The sequence below is a fragment of the Nicotiana tomentosiformis genome, chromosome 1 (assembly GCF_000390325.3).
Source record: "Nicotiana tomentosiformis chromosome 1, ASM39032v3, whole genome shotgun sequence".
Classification (NCBI taxonomy): Eukaryota; Viridiplantae; Streptophyta; class Magnoliopsida; order Solanales; family Solanaceae; genus Nicotiana; species Nicotiana tomentosiformis.
The window spans coordinates 24800152-24819849 of record NC_090812.1 but is presented as its reverse complement, the minus strand read 5'-3'; the positions used below and the strand labels follow the sequence as shown (position 1 = coordinate 24819849).

The 19698-nt window shown below is 38.4% G+C and overlaps 1 protein-coding gene across 1 annotated transcript; it reads right to left on the bottom strand.

The window, feature by feature from the left end:
- Positions 1–4669: 4669 nt before the first annotated feature.
- Positions 4670–9806, bottom strand: LOC104096209 (pectin acetylesterase 12-like). Its single transcript, XM_009602549.4, has 12 exons — positions 9386–9806; positions 8584–8666; positions 7794–7923; positions 7631–7704; positions 6585–6671; positions 6385–6509; positions 6216–6276; positions 5811–5864; positions 5636–5713; positions 5405–5510; positions 5170–5315; positions 4670–5063 (listed from the first exon to the last, which is right to left on the bottom strand). Exons 1-12 carry the CDS (start codon positions 9597–9599, stop codon positions 4956–4958), a joined length of 1266 nt encoding a protein of 421 aa, XP_009600844.1. The 5' UTR covers positions 9600–9806; the 3' UTR covers positions 4670–4955.
- Positions 9807–19698: the final 9892 nt, after the last annotated feature.

The window sequence follows — 19698 nt, the reverse complement described above, 5'->3', positions numbered from 1 at the left end:
ATTAAATTTATTCAAGGAAATATGTACACAAAATACGAAATGAAAATCAAAGGCATCCCTCTTACCTTGGTTCTGCTTGTTCGTATACGTTTCAGCTCAGCAACAACAAATTGAAATAAAATGGTCCCTTACCAGCATTAAAATTTAAATTTTTCCTTGATTATTTTATATGCATTGACGCATAAATAATACTACACAAACTAAAATGCTTTATAAGGTCAAATTAAAGGGAATAAGGAATTATCGCCCAACGAGTTTTAGCCAGTCTCTGACTGTCTGAATATTGACGTACGCTGAATTGCCAATATAAACTACCGATGCCTTCTACGCCTTCAACAATTCTTTTCCTAAATGTTTTCTTGGTATTAAAATTTGGAATAAGGTATAGTCACAACTGGGGCAAGTGCACAAATAGCCGATTTTGAGACCACTATTTAAGCCATAAGCGCAGTGTATACAAATCTGCTAGTTTAGCCACTTTGAAACCAACTTTAGGCATACACGATCGATGTTGCAAAAATAGGCTTCTGAAATTTGGTTGCCAGGGCCAGTCTAAAGTTTGCATTAGGAGTGGCCCATATATGTAGTGTACTAGATCCGTCCCTGCGGCCTTGCTACATATTAAATATTTTGGAAAAAATGAATATAGCTTAAATAACATGGTCAAAAGTCAAAACTGACCACCGGGTGAAATTAGATGTCACAACAATCTTGTTTATAGCATGACCTTTGATGTACTTACTGTTTCAGCTTCTACTGCTGAATTAGTTTCATGTGTTGCATACATATAATTGCATTTAAAAGAATGAAATTAGAGAAAAGTGTCTTCTCGATCTTAAGTTTCTTTCTCACGCATCTGACGTCTCTAGCTATCGAGCCCACAATACACATCATGGCTGCAACATGTTAAATTGAAGAAATGGTAAAGAAGTCGAAAGCTACATTTGTATGGCTTCTTTCTGTATTTCTCTTGTAGTATAATGTATGTCCCTAACTAAGTTGCAAATACACAAAAATGACTAGAGTTCAATTGACAAATTTTTAAATTTTACTTGAGATTTTCATCTGGAAAATTTTCATTATGCAATAAACTCTGAGGATCTTCTTTCACATTAGTCTGTTCAATTTTTTTCTTATTTAATTGTATATTTATTTGGAATAACCAACTTGTTATTTTGTGGCTTGAATTATTTATAGGTTTAGGAAAACTCATTGCCCTAGTAGATTTGGGAAAGGAAAAACTATAGTCCTTGTCAAATTGGGAAACCTTTCTCTTATAGGTTTGAGACTACTTGGGATCTATATATAGGGGTTATAGTTGGGGATTCTATAGATTGTATTGTATTTTTCTTCTCATTCATAGTGGAAAACTCTCTCTGCTTCTGCCCCGAGGATTAGGCTTAGCCGAACCTCCTTAAATTCTTGTGTTGATTTTTCTTCTCTATTTACTTTGTGTGTGATTGTGTGTTAGTTAACTCACGATCTTCCGCAACAATTGGTATTAGAGCAAGGTTCGGGTTTCTACATATAATCTACGGTTAAGATGTCTTCATCATCTTCAACAAAGTACGAAGTAGAGAAATTTGATGGGGGTTCTAGTTTCAGTCTATGGAAGATAAGGATGAAATCGTCCCTCGTGTTACAAGGGTTATGGAAGGCAATTGATGAGGATTTTCTTGAAGAGATGACAGAGACAGAGAAGGCAGACCTGAAGGAGAGGGCTTTGAGTGCAATTTTCATGAGCGTCACAAATAGTGTTCTTCGGGAAATTGCTTAAGAAACTTCTGCAGTAACAACATGGAAGAAGCTGGAAGATCTGTATTCTAAGAAATCACTAACAAATTGCCTCTTCTTGAAAAAGAGGTTATACAATCTCCGTATGAACGAAGGTACTGTTAAAACTCACCTTGATGAGTTTAATTCTATTATAATGGACCTGAAGAACGTGGATATCAAAATCGAGAGTGAGGATCAGGCCTTGATTGTGTTGTATTTTTTACCACCATCTTATAATACTTTTGCCGATACGCTGCTATATGGGAAAGACATCATTTCACTAGAAGATGTTACTAATGCACTAAAATCTAAAGAGTTGAAAAAGAGCTTTCCATACAGTAGAATTGAGGGCGAGATTTTTGTGATTAGAGGAAGAACACAACAAAAGGACTTTAACAGGAAAAAGTCAACCGCCAGATCAAAGTCTACAATAAGGAAGAAAAAATGTTACAAGTGCAGGGAGCAATGTCACAACAAGAAAGATTGTCCTAAGCTGAAGGAGAAAAGAGGGAAGCAGAAAATAGAAAATTCGGCAAATATTGTTGACTCTGGCAATAATTCTGATGATAGTGACTATGTAGGGAAAGTCTGTGCTGTGAGTTCTAGTCATGGGCAGAATTCTTGGGTTCTAGATTCTGGTGCTATTTTTCATATGTGTCCACACAAGAATTGGTTTGCAACTTACAAGCAAATTAGTGGGACTGTCTACATGGGAGATGATAATTTATTACTAGTAGAGGGGATTTGTAATATCAAATTGAGAATATTCGATGGAAGTATCAGAAATATTGAGTGTTGGCATATTCCTCGGATAAAGAGAAATTTAATTTCTGTTTTGACTTTGGATGATCAAGGATATAAATTTCACTCCGAGAATGGAATACTTAAAGTGTGTAAAGGCTCCATGATACTTATGAAGGGTAAACTACATTCTAAATTGTATCATCTTCAGGCCAGTGTAGTTTAAGGGGAAGCTCCAGTAGCTTCTCGAAAAAGTGATCTGAATTAGTCTCAATTATGACACTTGCGACTTGGTCATATGAGTGAGGGATTGTCTTTGTTGAGTAAGCAGAATTTGCTGAATGGATACAAAAATCAAGTTTTGAATTTTTGTAAGCATTGTGTGTTTGGTAAACAGACAAGAGTAAAGTTCAGCAAGAAGGCCGAGCACAAGATCAAAGATAAGTTAGATTATATACATTCAGACTTGTGGTGTCCAAATAGAGTTCCCTCCAATAGTGGTACCAGGTATTTTATGACTTTGATTGATGATTACTCAAGGATGGTGTGGGTGTATAGTCTGAAAACAAAAGATGAGGTATTTCTGACATTTGTTAAATGGAAGACGATGGTTGAGAGGCAGACGAAAAGAAAAGTTAAGCGTCTTCGAACTGACAATAGGTTGGAATTTTACAATTTTGAGTTCGATAATTTCTGCAGCAGAGAGGGCATAGTGAGAAACCGCACTTGTGTCGGAACACCACGACAAAATGGTATTGCAGAACGTATGAATAGAATGCTTTGTGATAAGGCACGAAGCATGCTTTCACACTCATGTGTTAGGAAGGATTTTTGGGCTGAAACAATCAATACAACTTGTTATTTGGTCAACAGATCTCCATCCACAACTATTGAGTTCAAAACTCCTTTTGAGGTATGGTCTGGTTCGCCTGCTAATTATTCAAATTTAAGGATATTTGGTTGTCCTGCTTATGCTCATGTGAGGGATGAAAAACTTGAGCCGAGGGCAAAGAAATACATATTTATAGGGTATACAACTAGAGTGAAAGGTTATAGATTGTGGTGTACAGATCAAAAGACTACAGGGCTAATTATCAGTAGGGATGTGACATTTAATGAGTCTGTCTCGCTGGACAGTCAGAGGGAGAAGGCAATAGCGAAAGCAGATCATGGTGTGAGTGACCGCATAGAGCTAGAAATTGAATCTCCACTAGCTCAGCCCAGTAGTTTTAAAGTATAGGAAGTGGAGGAGGTGCAAAATATTGATCAAGATGATAATGTTGAGCACCTGCGCAATAGCAACCATATAGTATTGCAACAGGCCGAGAGAAGAGAGTGATCAATCGACCGCAAAGGTTTGCAAACGTAGTTGATGGGAATCTTCTTGGATATACGAATCCTTTGGGATTTGCTTTGGCAGTTGCAGAGAAAGTTGATGCGTTTAAGTGTTATAACTATCCAGAAGCTATTCCGAGTACAGAACCAAATCGACGGATTAGTGCTATGGCTAAAGAGATTGAGTCTCTTAACAAGTTTAGGCGTTGCCTAGACTTAGTTGATGTGTGCGACAATGGGTAGAGCCCTCGCGAGGGCTAAGGGCAAGGTAGAGAGACGTTGTTCCTGTTGATGAAGAGAATTCAAGCCAAGGGAAAGATTTGTTATTTTGTGGCTTAAATTATTTCTTTGTATTTTTAGGAAACTCATAATCCCTATAGGTTTAAGAAAACCCATTGTCGTAATAGATTTGGGAAAGGAAAACCTATAGTCCTTGTTAAATTGGGAAACCTTTCTCTTATAGGTTTGAGATTATTTGGGATATATATAGGGGTTATAGTTGGGGATTCTATAGATTATATTGTGTTTTTCTTCTCATTCATAGTGGAAAACTGTCTCTGCTTCTGCCCCGAGGATTAGGCTTAGCCGAATCTCGTTAAATTCTTGTGTTAATTTTTCTTCTCTATTTGCTTTGTATGATTATGTGCTAGTTAACCCACGATCTTTCGCAACACAACTAAATCCTAGGGACTCAGAAAACAAGGGCACATTACACGGTATGAAGAACTAATAACTACCAAAAAACGAATAACCACAGAAATAGAAAATTCGTGCTTCTAGTGAGATATGAATCGACCACATTGTTGGCCCAAGTAAATGAAGATATAAAACTAGCTCTTCATTGGATTGATTTGTTTTACAATTCAATAAATTTTGGGTGGATACATAAAATGATAAATAAAAACTCCTGCTCTAACTGGCCCAAGAAGGACATAAGTGGAGCATTACTAAACTAAATGCATTCGAGAATAAATGCTTGACTTTATTTCTACAATCAACTTTGTTACACTTGTGTAAATCTTAAGTTAATTGGAAGGGGTATTTCACTATCAAGATGATAACATATTCCTGCTGTTGGCAGAAAAAGAATTTGATTGTAAGGCTCATCTAAAGACCAGGTTGTGACATGTTCTGTCGCATGGATATGCACAGTCTATTGCCTTCATACCTGATCGATCAAAGTACCAATCTCCAACTGCAAGTGCAATCGGCTGCAATTGTTCCAATTTTCATGTTAGTACCAATGTTTATACAAAATCTATAGCATAACAGAAAAAACAAAAAAGAAAGAGGGATAAACGAAGCTCTTAGGCGTACCTTGTTATTAATCATGGGAGAATTATCGGAAAACCATGTATCTTGCCTCTCCGATTGGCAGTGGGCGAAGCATGAGTTTATAAACAAACCATTTTGTCTTGAAGCGGCAAATCTTTTAATTGTATTAAGCATATGAATCCTAAAACCTGTTCAATATGTATTTAGCAACATGTGAGTTTATGATCTCGAACTATTGAAAAACGGTTAACTACTTGACAGTTTGAGCAGGTCATACCTTGCAGAAATTGAATCTGAGAAGGAGAACATCTTTCATTATTGAGTGTACAATCGTGCCATACGCCATGAGGATCAGCTCCCCGAGGAGCCAAACTTTCCTGAAGCTGTAATACGTGCAATAGAGAGGATTTCCATCATTTTAAAGGGAATGGACAACAACTGTAGTGTATCGAAATTAACCTTAAAATTATCTCCAAATAAAAGAAGAGCAATGGAGTTAAGAATTTACCTGCCAGGAATCATAGGCAGCATTCAGCAGGAAAAGAGGGGTCTTGATGTTGTTGATTAAATTCTCAGGAAAGAAGCACTGCAAATGAAAGGGTTTAGGGAAATACACAACTTTTATTATGAAAACAAGAAGCTCTCCAGATGCTGGAAAGAAAAATTAATTGAAAGGGACTTACTGAGGTTGCATCAAGGTGGTTGGTGCACGTTCTTGGTAGCGTCTTATGAAGACCCTGTTACAAAGCAGGAACATTTCAGCTAAGCAAGGCTTGAAGCAAAGGTATACAGCAATTCAGAAGAGACTTTCTTTAACGGATTTTTGTTATTTGATGAACATTTTTAGCACGGGACAATGACAAGCTATCTTGCTGAAATTACTTGTTGAGTCTGATTCTTTTCCCCAATTTCTCCAAGGTTGCATGGACAGGATTAGCGATAAAGCATCTCCATTAATTTCATAGAAAATTGATAACAATTTATCTACTGGGAAAACAAATGCTTCGGACTTTAACACCATTCAACAAAGCCTGCTAAAAGTTAACTTGAAGAAATTGACCAATATAGAATATGAGTTTGCTCATTACCTGTAGCTGAACCACACCTCCAAAGAAATTTCTCAGGGAGCGCCCTCCAGATACATCAACTCTGTAAAAATGACCATTATATCATTTCACTAAATTAACAAAAAGAGTCGAAGCGCAGAAAAATTTTAGTTCAATAAGTATTTGAAGGGTACAAAGAATAGGAAATTACGCGTCCATAAATAATCCAGCATCACTCAGGCACTTCACTTTAGTACTATATGGGAGCAAATTGCGGAAGTCATCACAATGCATGATTGAAGCTAGACCACCAGCAGAACATCCAGAGAGAAGAGCCTAAAAAACAAATTCTGATATTACAATATGAACAACTAAAGCAAATGAGATGAGAGGTGAACATTGTGATTGTACCTGCTTGGCATATCGCATCCCTTTCGACATTAACTCGTTCATTGCAGCCTCATATATGCGCTTGCCTCTAAATTGCAATTGTGCAGCCTGGGGAAAATGTCAAAAAATTAAACACGACTATTGCAGACGACCAAATAACCAACAATCTCTTCCTCGAAACTCTATAATAAACTACAGACAGTCATATCTCCTAATAACTTCACAAGAAAATGCTTCTCATTCTTTCTCAGTTTTAAATTTGTAATATATGGAGGCAATAGTGTTAATGTTAACCTACTGAAGTCATTTGTATTGAAATCATGTTATTTTGTTAAAACAAGCATATATTAAATGTGAGATTCCAGCAAAGGAGACACCTCGCTGCAGAGGACCAGGATCTAGCAGATGTTTATTTCTTTAGCCTCTATTCAAATTCTTCTAAGCATTGCACTAGTCAGATGACAGCAGGAGCTACAAAGCAGCTGTAATCAAATTTGAACAGGAAACCTAGCTTAAGCTTATTTTCATCCTTCAAGCAGGACTTTACACTGTTATCATGTAATGCCTATCTACAAGTTGAACTGAAGAAGCGTGTACATACACAGGTCTTGACAAAAGGCTTCTACTCTTTAACTATCTCAGCAGAAACATGTATGGGAAAAGCAACCTAGAAATGCCAAAAAGTTCAAGGACACTCATCTCTGTTTTAATCATACTAACATTGAGATAAAAGAAAAAGAAGGAAAAAAAAAAAAAAGGAGCCAAAAGACCACTATCTTCTTTTCTCCAAAAAGAAGAGTATTACTTTTATAAGTGCCTTTGTCCTGCACTGCCACTCTAAATCAAAAGGAAAAGGAATAAGAATACCAGAATATGAAGAATGTGAAGAAGCAAAAAGATAAAAGTAAAGGCAATGTCGAAAAGTGCACAACAGTGTGGAGCCATCATGGTGGTTGCAAATTGAAAAAGTAACATATTCCAGCTTTAATTTTCTTTTCCATTCAATTACTTTTTCAGACAAACAGCACACTTGCATGATTAGTGAATGGGGGTATGATCTTACAAACCTTATTTTCGCTATCTCCTGTAAAGGAGGCGCCATCACAGTAGCGAACTTTTACTCTATTCCAGTTATAAAAATCTGCTCACAAAAAGCACATCAGTGAGGAAATCTCCACAATATGTTCAATCTCATTGAAGAAACAGTCGCATATCAATAACTAAACGGACCTGGATTTTCTTCGGCCTTGTTACTCAAAATCCCAGTAAACGGGATCTGTTTTTCCATGTAATTAGATGATCCCCGCCTTGTCTTTTTGCGATAAACACAACTTCTAATAGTGTTACACCATCCTCCACCCTGCCACAAGAAGTCACTGAGCTTTAGAAGCAGCAACAACAACAACAACACATCCCACTAGTGAGGTCTGGGGAGGGTAGTATGTACGCAGACCTTCCCTACCCTGGGGTAGAGAGGCTGTTTCCGATAGACCCTCGGCTCCCTCACTCCAAGAAATCCCCACCTTGCTCTTGGGGTGACTCGAACTCACAACCTCTTGGTTGGTGAGCTTTAGAAGCTGAAGCAATAATAGCAATAGCAAAGCTGGAATATTATTTTTTTTCAAAAGCGTCACGCCTACAATTCCATTCCCCACACATTAGAAAAGCATACCAGAGAGGAAAGAAGTCAAATTCCATAATTATGTTAAAAGGCTGGCAATAAGTACCTAACATCAACATCAAATACAACTTGTCTCCAACATCTATTTAAACAACAGAAGCACTAAGCTACTGATAAGCACAAATGAACATAAACAAAATTGGGGAAAAAATTGTAACAAACATCAGAAGAAACTGAAACTCAATACCAGTAAAACTGGTTAATTAATAAAGACACCACAAAAGACAACATAGACATGCAATTCAAAAAGTTGACTACCGAGACAATTAAATTAAAATAGCATTAAAAGATGAGTGCTGAAACTGTGTAATTCAATCAATGAAGCAGTTATTAGCACACCTCCAATTGAACGAGCCAACTGTTTGCCCCAGGACCATAACCTCGATGGATGTGGTAACCTGGCAGTGTTCCATCCAAACACACTGTAGAAAAGGTAAAAAAGATGAAAGTAAAAAAACAGCACAATCACTTTTCCAGAAAAATCTTAGTACTATGGCAAGAACTTATTAAGGCCCACTAATAATTAAAGCTGAGCTAAGCTAATTAGCCACAGGGAGAAAGTTCAGCAAATCTCTTAATCAACCACTTGGCCTTTTTATATTCACACAGATGATAGAAGACTAAATTTGTTACAAGTTGTTGACAAGAGTCAATTTTACTAATTTTGTAAGTTAAATCAGAATAGATTAATATTTTATTTTATTCACATATTCAAAATTTACACAATAATAATTGTTAGGATGCTGACCTGTTCAACTAATATCAATCATAAGGAAGCAAAAAGCGTAAGACCTTAGGTGATACAGGGATTAGAAAAATGGAACCACCAGTAACAAAACAAAAACAAAAAACAAAGAACAGCTGGCGGAGATGTCAAATCGCCCCTTATAGAAAATTGCAGAAGTTGTGATAGTAAAAGATAAATTAGAATATGAAGAATCACTGAAAGAAAATCTAAGGCAAGATCTCTACTGGGTTGTTGCAAAATACTCTAATCAAATGGGAACTAAGACGCAATCCTATAGTCCAAAGGCAAGAAACTGAAATAGAAAACGAATTACTAGTAAAACATATCCAAATCAAAGAAAAACTATTGAACTGGCATTAGAAAATTCATATAATGTGATATAAGTGAGCTAACCAGCTCCTCGGGCGCCAGCACCATGAATGAGTGTAAGACCAACCATAAGAGGAGTTGGACCACCAGCTGCTGAAGCTCCATATACAGACTCCAAGAATACCCCTTCGGTTTTATTGAAAAAGAATTCTTCAAATTCATAAGAATCTACTAATTTGCTAACCACAAAAAATCCAACAAAAACCAAACTCCATAACCACATGAAAAGCTTCGCCATGGCTCTCACTTTCAAGCTCTCTCTGCTGTCACCACACAAATCTTGGGGACGAGAGAGAGAGCAAGAAAGACTAAAGAATGGAACTTGCTTCTATTGATGGAGTATTGTAAATGTAAAGGTTTTGTTTTTATAATTGGTGCTAATCGTTTAGCTTTATGTGATTTAACGCGGAAAACAGGCAACAAATGTAACAAATTTGTCTCTCAGACAGAGATTTTCTGAATCTTGGTTTAAAAACAATGTGGAGGGGTTTTGGGGGGGGGGGGGGGGGAAGGTTGCGTAAGAGGGAGGAGGGGCTAAATTCAAAAATTAAAGATCTATGTAAATGTAATGGGGAATGAGGGAAGAATTGGAACATCAAGTGTGTTCTTGCCCCCAATTTAAAGAATTTTCTTTTTTTTATATACAGAGATTGTACTGCTCGCTCCGTTCACTTTTATTTGGCATGTATATTACTAATAGATTTTTATTTTTATTTGTTACTTTACTTTACGTATGTCAAGAGAAGATAATTTTTTTTCTTGTTATACCCACAGTTTTTATTACTCATTTCAAATCATTTTCTCAAATTCAATAAAATATGTATTAATTAATATGGGTATCATGATAAATTATGCACTTTATTTATTATTTTTTAAGGGGCGTGAAAAGTCAAAACGTGCCAAGTAAAAGTGAGCGGACGAAGTATATTCAAATTTTGTAATAATTGCATGCATTAAATAATGATATTAAAGTGGTAATTAATTTTATAAATATGCAAAGGTTAATTTTGATACCAAAAGTACCAAAGACGCGCACGCATAGAATCTTAACAGAAGTATATCAAATACTAGAGTGACAGCAATTTGATGGTGAAAAGAGTAGTATATGACGCTTTGCATATTGAGATGCGGAAAACCGTGGGGTAAAAAATTATCCCAATTTCATGTTTAATTAGTGTGAGTGTAAATACTTCTCCAACAAAATCATATTAAGCAGTTGTAGAACAAAAATTTCTAACAAGGGATTAAACAATGTAAAAATATCACATTTAATATTTTTGAATCACCTTCGACACTATACTGGTAGCTTTCTTATAATTTCAAGGACATCCACGTATACACACACAAAACAATTTGTAGATTTCGGATGAACTGAATTCTCTTAGTTATACGTGGCTCCACTGGGTATCATTATCGACGTAATATTTGGGGGGTGGGGGTGGGGGGGGGGGGGCGCTAATTTACCAACCTCTTTTGCTTTTGAAAATTTGTACTAGTATGAGATTTGATTAATCGGTCGAGAAAACAAAAAAAATGATTAATTGTTGATTTAGTTTTCGTAGAAAAATTCTCTTTGATTAATTAATAAATTTTATGGTGAAAAAAGAAATAAAAATTTCCATTATTTTACTTACTACAAACTGACTATGTGGAATAATGAGAAGTGGTTTTTACATCTAAGCTCCTTGTAATGTTTATGTTAGTAATGAATTAATCTTTTCTAACCAGAAAAAAAAAAGTGGTTTTGAATAAAATAAATCAAAAATTTCTCAATTACGATTGCAGCAAGAAATCAATTAAAATAAATTATGTACTAATGAAATGTACATTGTATAGTAACGCGTATGATCCTTATTTAATTAGTCTTTGTATGCGTACTTTTAAGAGTTAGTATTACATAGTATTAGTTATTACTATCACGGCAAAAGTTGTAAAGTACTCCCTCCGTTCACTTTTACTTGGCACGTTTTGACTTTTTACGCCCCTTAAGAAATAATAAATGAAGTGCATAATTTACCATGATATCCATATTAATTGATGCATATTTTGTTGGATTTGAGAAAAATAATTTGAAATGAGTAATAAATACTGTGGGTAGAAAATATTTTTGTCATTCTCTTGATATGCGTAAAGTGACAAGTAAAAATGAAAATCTATTTTTAGTATATATGTCAAGTAAAAGTGAACAGGGAGTAGGAAAATTCCCACAAACCAAAATAAATGAGAGTATGGATTTTGGTTAAAATTAAATACGTCGAAATAAAAGTTAAATTAACTAACGAGAATAAAAGCACTTAATACACTTCCTGAAAAGGTGAAAATGTTAGATATGCCACTATCAAATCCTAGTGCATGAATAACTAATTAATTAACAATTTATAATACCTATATGGATAGTATTAAATAAATTTGGCAATGCTAGGCACATATTAATCAGGTAATTTTTAATGTTCACTTGCAACTTAGAAAAGTTTATTCAAAACATTCCTTACAAATAATGGCGGCCATTTATACCAGTAATTAGTTCAAATTATCTCGTAGAATATAATCAAATTACAAGATCTCTAATCTTAAAAGTGAATTGAAATAGTATAATCAACTACACGCCCTAAGCAGTAAACAGAAACTACAAAGCGCGTGATATCCACTCTGTTAGTTGAAGACTGCTATTGGGGGCAGTCTAAATGCATTTCTGCGGAAAGATAGGGTACGTTGGATCCTTCTGATGGACGGTCTGATCGAATCATGGCCGTTGATTAATTGATATTCTTAAAACACAGGTCCCATATGAGGGGGTTTGTCTGTTCTAATTATAAGTCGAATGTGCGGTGATCGTGTTCTACGGAGAGCGGTGATCGCGCCAAATCCACAGGTTTTCAATTCTCTCTTTTTTGGTTTAGTAAGTTGTTTTCCTTTTTCTTTTTCCTTTTATGGTGGGAATTGAAAAATGAGAATATTTTCCTCAAGGTTAAGTGCATGGCATGCATCAGAGGTCAAAGAAGGTATTGGTCAATATCATGATCATTGTCACGGGTAAAAAAAATGTAAGTAATATTATGCTACTTCCAATGAACTATACCACACAACAAGAAATATAAATTAAAACAGTCTCAAAATTCTATGGCAAACTGCATTTAATGTGGATTCTTATTCTCGATTGATATAATCAAAGACTGAACCAGCCTACCCTATGATTATTGTTTACGGTAAAAACGGACAACAATTAAATTTATACGCGATTTTAAGGATATATGAATTGATTCAACACAAATAATCAGAGATGTTAGATAAACGAATTAAAGACAAAATTAACGATCAAACCAACTGTAACCTTGCGGCCTAGATTAGACTTAGGTTGAAAAATAGTTTTGCCCTTGATCGGACCCTTGGTTCGAAGCCAATTGTGAATGAAGATCAAACAGTAAAGTAAGGACTTTGCAATAGCTAGAAAGCAGATAAATGAATTTGTATTGCCTTGGTTTGCATGTTATAATATGTATTATCAAAGAAAAACTTCCTCTTTATATAGTAGGAAAGTTTCATCCCTAGTACAAGTCTAAAAAGGTAAAAAACCTCCTCTCTCGTTAATTACTGATCTGTAACTGTCATCGAGCTAGATCTGCGCCATGATATCCTGTGAGTTGTAAATATCACGGCCCTCTATCTGTCGTCTATAACCATTCATTGTGCTTTCCAAAGTCTCAGAACTCGTCCCGAGTTCGGGGTGTGTTGTTTTATCAGGTCCGATGGTGAGCACTCTGTTCACTTTACACGGGCCTCGATACAAAGAGTTTCCAGCTTCGATTTCGATCTCATATATTCATGCTCTTATGTCGTTTGATTCATCGGGAAATCGGAGTGTGCGTTATCCCCGATTTCACCCGTATACAGATAGTCCTCTCATTTTTCAGAGAGTAGGTTTGTCGAAAAGATAGGAAATGATAGATGAAACCCGGTTCCTTTATTCGTACGTTACAACCGAGGTGACGGATAAGCCAAAACGTCCCATCAGTCGCATCGTTCTGACTTCGGACATGTGTCAGTCACCGGCTGGATGCGTTCGAATGTAAAACGTCACGCATTGACTGTTTTTCCCCAATAAAAGCTTCGACCTTTTGCATTTTTTCCACTTTCCGATCCTAGCTTTTACCTTTGAATTTTCTAAAGACTTTTTACTTTTTCAAATCTTCATACCCTGCTTCTTGAGTCTTTATATCTTCATCTCTGATCTTCAAACCTTCATATTTGTTCTTGGATTTCCAACTCAGATTTTCATATCTTCATCCCACCTTCAACCTTCATACTCTTTCTTCAAATCTTCATATTTTTCCTTTGAACCTTCATACTTCCCTTCAAATCTTCATATTTTCCCAGATCACGATGACTAAAACGTCCAAGTCAGTGCCTCAACAGGCTGCCCCTTCAAATTCTTACCCGCCCGCAGATTTTGAAGTGGCCGCTCCCCAGGTTGATCCAGATCCCCCCATGAAGAGCTTCATACCTATGGGCTGCTCTATCGGGGATGAATTCAAGCTCGAGAAGGCCTCTAGCCAACAAGACCGAGGTGAGGGAGCATGGAGATACATATGCTCTATCACTAAAGAAACCCTAACGTTGTCCGAGCGGACTATGAGTGGAAGGGTAAGGATGTGGTCATCCCTGGACCCAATAACGATATAATTACTCACGTGAAGAGGTATCTGAGTATTTACACTTACCCCTTCACGCTCGCCCCTTGTGGGTCCCATAGTTCTTGCTTTCTGCAAGAGGTACGAGGTATGCCTTTGGCAAATCCACCTATCCTTATGGAGGATTGTGTTCCTCTTTTGCCATTTCGTAAACAATACCAAGTTTTTTTGGTTCACCCTCGACCACCTACTCCGCTTGTACAGTCCCCGAATTTTTTGAGGGGACTGATCGAGCTTGTCCGCCAAGAAAGCAAGGCTTCTTTCTCGAGCACTGATGAGGATCGAGACCGAGGCTGGCAGGGAAGGTGCGTTCGAGTGAAAACCAAAGACCTGATCCCCCCCTCGAGTTTCTGCCATTCCTAGAGGAGTGGAACGCATCTCGTAAGTATTGTCTTTCCGGGGTGTTTCTTCCTTTATGTTCTTTTTCTCATAGCCCGTGTTTGTGGTCGCGCAGCAGTTGCCCAAGTTCCCGATGCAATCCCCTGATTCAAGGAGTGGATCGAAGGGATTTGTTAGCAGATATCGTACTCCGAACACGCACGGCGCAAACTTTCAAAGGGCAAATGGGATCCCCGTTCTTATGGTGAGGTTCTTCCCTGAAATAGTTATCATCACGCTCTTAACTTATATAGTGCTAATATTTTCTTTTTTCTTATAGGTCTACCTAAGACCACCGAACTTAAGTCGCTTTATGAGGGCGAGGATCCATCTTTGTCTGCCAATCCCTTAGTCTCGAGACAGCTGATAAGTAAGGATTTTGACCGCTTATTTGCTCTCTTTTACTTATGTTTTAGCTCAAAAATATTTAAAGGTATTCCCCAGAACTAATGAAAGGTGTGTTTCTTGCAGGAATATTGGAAAACGAGCTAAAGAAGTGAAAATCAACTCAAAAAGGAGTAAAATTGGACAAGAACCAAAAGAAGGAAAAAATGCTACAGTGCGGACTGCACAATACTGTGTGCGGCCGCAAACTCTGAAGATGCACTGATAGAATTTCTTCACAAAATGCAGACCGCATAATTATTGTGCGGCCGCAGAAGACTAGATTCAAAGACTTGTAGTTTGGGAGCTTAAAGATGTGCGGACCGCACTATTATTGGGCGACATCAATTTTTGGCGCCGCTGCCGGGGAGCAAGATGGATTTAGCTATATGTTTGGTTTTGTGTGTGATTTGTCTTCTTTTTCTTCCGGGTTATTAACCTTTTTGTGACTGGATTGTAGGTACAAAAATGGCTTTCAACAATGATCCTCTCGGAAACATGCCATTGGGGGATGTGGACGTGGAAGATGACCCAGTTGAAGAGGTTCCTCTTGAACCTCAAGCAAATAGACAAGGCCGACCGCCTCACGACAACATTCCCGTTCTTCCCCTCCCCCAAATCCACCAAGAGAGGCTCTACACCGGGTGTTGCCGAATGAAGGGTACGCAAGTGACATAGTCCCACCCCACATTAGGGCGGGCAACTTTCAAATCACAAATGTTATGCTTACATTCCTTGAGCAACGGGGATTCTTCACCGGGGCTCCGAATCAAAATGCGTACAAGCACTTGAAAGGATTTGTGGACACCTGTTGGGGGAGTAAACAAACCAACGTTTCCGAGGATACTTTAAGGTTGAGACTATTTCCCTTTTCTCTACGGGTGAAAGCCTTGGACTAGTTAGAAAGATTGCTAATCCATTCTATCCATACATGGGATGAATTGGCGGAAAAATTCATTGCCAAGTTCTTTTCTCCCGGGCATATGGCTACTCTTAGAGACGAGATTCTAGCATCCAAACAAGAATCCAATGAGCCTTTGCACAAGATATGGGAGAGGTACTGCACTATGGTGAAAGAGTACCCGAATAATGACATGACCGGGGCTATGACTCAACAAACCTTCTATAGGGGGATCAATACTACCAATCAATGTGTGGTCAACCAACTTGCCGATGGAAATTTTATGACAACACCATATGCCGAAGCTTGTGAAATCTTAGATGAAATAGCGGATACTTCATCGGCATGGCAAAGTAGAGAAAATGTTCCTCAAGGCGATCCAAATGTGATTCACCTACACAAAGAATTGCACGATCACGGGCAAGCAATTGGTGAGTTGTCCACTACAATGAATCAATTGGCCAAAGCTCAACTTCAACAGGTTCAAAGTCCTACGCAAGTAAATGCACTGGAAGGTGTCAATATAATGGTGAACATGCGAAGGCAAAAGGTTCAACAAGTGCAAAACCGTGTGGAATGATTTATGCAAGATGATAGTGGGTTCGAACAAGATGAATCATACAATGAGCAAGAGGAAGAAGTGCAATATGTGAATAACCACCAAGGGCAAAGGAACAACTCTCAAGGCCCGAATCACCAACAATGGCGGTCTTAAGGAAATCAAGAAAATTGGAACAATCAAAACCAACAAGGCAATTGGAGTGGTGGTACCAACAATCAAAGTAATTGGAATAATAACAATAATCAAGGAAATTGGAACATTCAAGGCAACCAAAGAAATTGGGGTGGCAACAATCAAGGATATTGGGGAGGCAACAACCAAGGGGGTTGGAACGGTAACCAAGGGAATCGGGGGCCGGGCTCTCAAAGGCCCCCGATGTATCAACAACCAAACAACCCGCCTCCTTATCCGTCTCAAGGTTATAGTTCTTCTAACAATGAGATGGGACGGATCGAAAATATGTTCAAACAAATGATGGAGAAAAATGCCAACTCCGATGATCAATTAGCCTCTCACAACACTTCAATCCATAATTTGGAAGTTCAATTGGGGCAAATCTCGCAAGCTTTAAACACTCGTCCTAAGAGGGCATTACCTAGTGATACGGTGGTGAACCCGAAGGGTGGGAACAACACGGGACATACCATGTCTGTAACAACAAGGAGTGAAAGAGGTGGAGATGCAACCACCTCAAATCAAAGAAGAATTGTGGATGATGATGATGTAGTGGTTCAAGAAGATGAGATTCCAAGCAATGTGGTTCAAGCTAATGAAGAAGTGAGAATTGATATTGATGAGAATGTGGAGGAGACCCAAGAATAAGTGAACCCGTCTAGGGAACACGTGATTGACATACCGGAACCGGTAGTACAAAAGGCCAAGGCACCAATACCAAGGCCTCCTCCTCCATACCCTCAAAGGCTCGCCAAGCAAAATAGTGAGAGCCAATTCAAGAAGTTTATTGACATGATGAAGAGCTTATCCACTAATGTGCCATTGGTTGAGGCGTTGGAACAAATGCTCGATTATGCAAAGTTCATGAACGATTTGGTGACAAAGAAAAGATCAGTGAATTGTGAGACTATCAAGATGACACATCAAGTGAGTGCTATTGTGCACTCAATGGATCCGAAATTGGAAGATCCTGGCACTTTCACAATCCCTTGCACTATTGGAAGCGTCGACTTTGCCAAAGCTCTATGTGATCTAGGGGCGAGTATCAACTTGATGCCCTACTCGGTGTTCAAAACTTTGGGAATTGGGCAACCAAGACCCACATATATGAGGTTACAAATGGCGGATCGTACTATGAAGAGACCATTGGGTATTATTGATGATGTGCTGATCTGTGTTGATAAGTTCATCCTTTCGGCGGACTTTGTGATTCTTGATTGCGAAGTGGACTATGAGGTGCCTATTATCTTGGGTAGACCTTTCCTTGCTACGGGGACGACTCTTGTTGATATGGAAGCCGGTGAGCTCACCTTTCGGGTGGGCGATGAAAAGGTGGTTTTCCTTTTGTGCAAATCTATTAGGCAACCGAATAACAACGAAGTTTGTTCGTTGGTGGACTTAGTGACTGAGGTAATTGTTGATGATGCTAGTGCAATGATGAATGTTGATGATACTTCAGAAGCCGTATTGCTTAATCGTGATGATGATGAGAAGGATGGCTATGTGGAATGTGTAAATGCATTACAAGGAATGGGGTCGTATACTTATGAACCCCGAAAATTGTCCTCAGATCTTGAGAACCGGAAGACTCCTCCAACAAAGCCCTCAATCGAGGAGCCTCCCACTTTAGAGTTAAAGTCATTGCCTTCACATCTCAGGTATGAGTTTCTTGGACCATGTTCTACTTTACCTGTTATTCTTTCTACTTGCTTAACTAACGTGCAGGTAGATTCTACTTTGGCGGTGCTCCAAAAGAGGAAGAAAGCTATAGGATAGACATTGGCGGATATTCAGGGTATAAGCCCCGCCTTTTGCATGCACAAGATTATTTTGGAGGAGGATGCCAAAACCTCTGTTGAACATCAAAAAAGATTAAATGAAGCAATGCAAGAGGTAGTGAAGAAGGAGATCATAAAGTGATTGGATACCGGGGTAGTTTACCCAATTTCTGATAGCTCGTGGACCTCTCTGGTGCAATGTGTCCCAAAGAAAGGGGGCGTGACTGTGGTCACTAATGATAAGAATGAATTGATTCCTACAGGAATGGTGACCGGGTGGAGCGTGTGCATGGACTATCGGAAGCTCAACAAATTCACTTAGAAAGATTATTTTCCACTTCCATTTCTTCATCAAATGCTTGATCGGTTGGCCGGGCATGCTTTTTATTGTTTCCTTGATGGATACTCCGGCTACAATAAAATTCTTATTGCTCCTGAGGACCAAGAGAAGATTACTTTCACTTGTCCCTATGGTATTTTCGCATTCTCGCGGATGCCATTTGGGTTATGCAATGCACCGATAACTTTTCAACGGTGTATGATGGTCATCTTCACCGATATGGTGAAGGATTTTCTTGAGGTCTTCATGGATGACTTTTTCGTGGTGGGGAATTATTTTGATGAGTGCTTGGACAACTTGGATAAGGTATTGGCAAGATGTGAGGAAACAAACTTGATTTTGAATTGGGAGAAATGTCACTTCATGGTCGAGGAAATGCATAGTCCTGAGCCACAAAATTTCAAAGCATGGTATTGCTCAAGTTTAAGTTGACTACTACTCTTATTATCACCGCACCGGATTAGAGCTTACCTTTTGAGCTCATGTGTGATGCAAGTGATGTAGCGGTTGGGGCGGTGTTAGGGCAACATATCAATAAAATTTTCCATCCGGTCTACTATGCTAGTAAGACCATGTGTGATTCCCAAGTCAACTACATAGTGACCGAAAAAGAGCTCCTTGCTATTGTTTTTCCTATGGAGAAGTTCCGACCGTACTTGATGGGTACAAGGGTGATTGTTCACACCGACCATGCGGTGCTTCGACATTTGATGAGCAAGAAAGATTCTAAAGCAAGACTAATGCGGTGGGTGCTTCTTTTGCAAGAGTTTGATCTAGAGATTCAAGACCGCAAAGGTAGTGAAAATCAAGTGGCGGACCACTTGTCTCGCTTGGAGGAGGAGGGGAGGCCACATGATGGCCTTGATATAAATGATTCATTTCCCGACGAGCAACTCCTAGCCATTTCTATGATCAGGATGCTATGGTTCACCGACTTAGCCAATTATATTGTGAGTGGCATTGTACCAAATGAGTTCTCTTCATACCAAAGGAAGAAGCTCAAACGAGATTGCCTTGACTATTATTGGGATGAGCCTTATCTCTTTCGGATTTGTACCGATGGTGTGATTCGACGATGTGTACCGGAGGAGGAACAAATGGAAATTCTTGAGGCTTGCCACTTTTTGCCATA

What these genes read in the sequence shown, in the direction of transcription:
- LOC104096209 (XM_009602549.4), bottom strand. Translation starts at nt 9,599, where the DNA reads ATGGCGAAGCTTTTCATGTGGTTATGGAGTTTGGTTTTTGTTGGATTT. An exon ending in TCAGATTCAATTTCTGCAAG is followed by an intron (nt 5,316 to 5,404) that starts GTATGACCTGCT and finishes CATATTGAACAG; the next exon opens with GTTTTAGGATTCATATGCTT. An exon ending in CTCCCATGATTAATAACAAG is followed by an intron (nt 5,064 to 5,169) that starts GTACGCCTAAGA and finishes GAACAATTGCAG; the next exon opens with CCGATTGCACTTGCAGTTGG.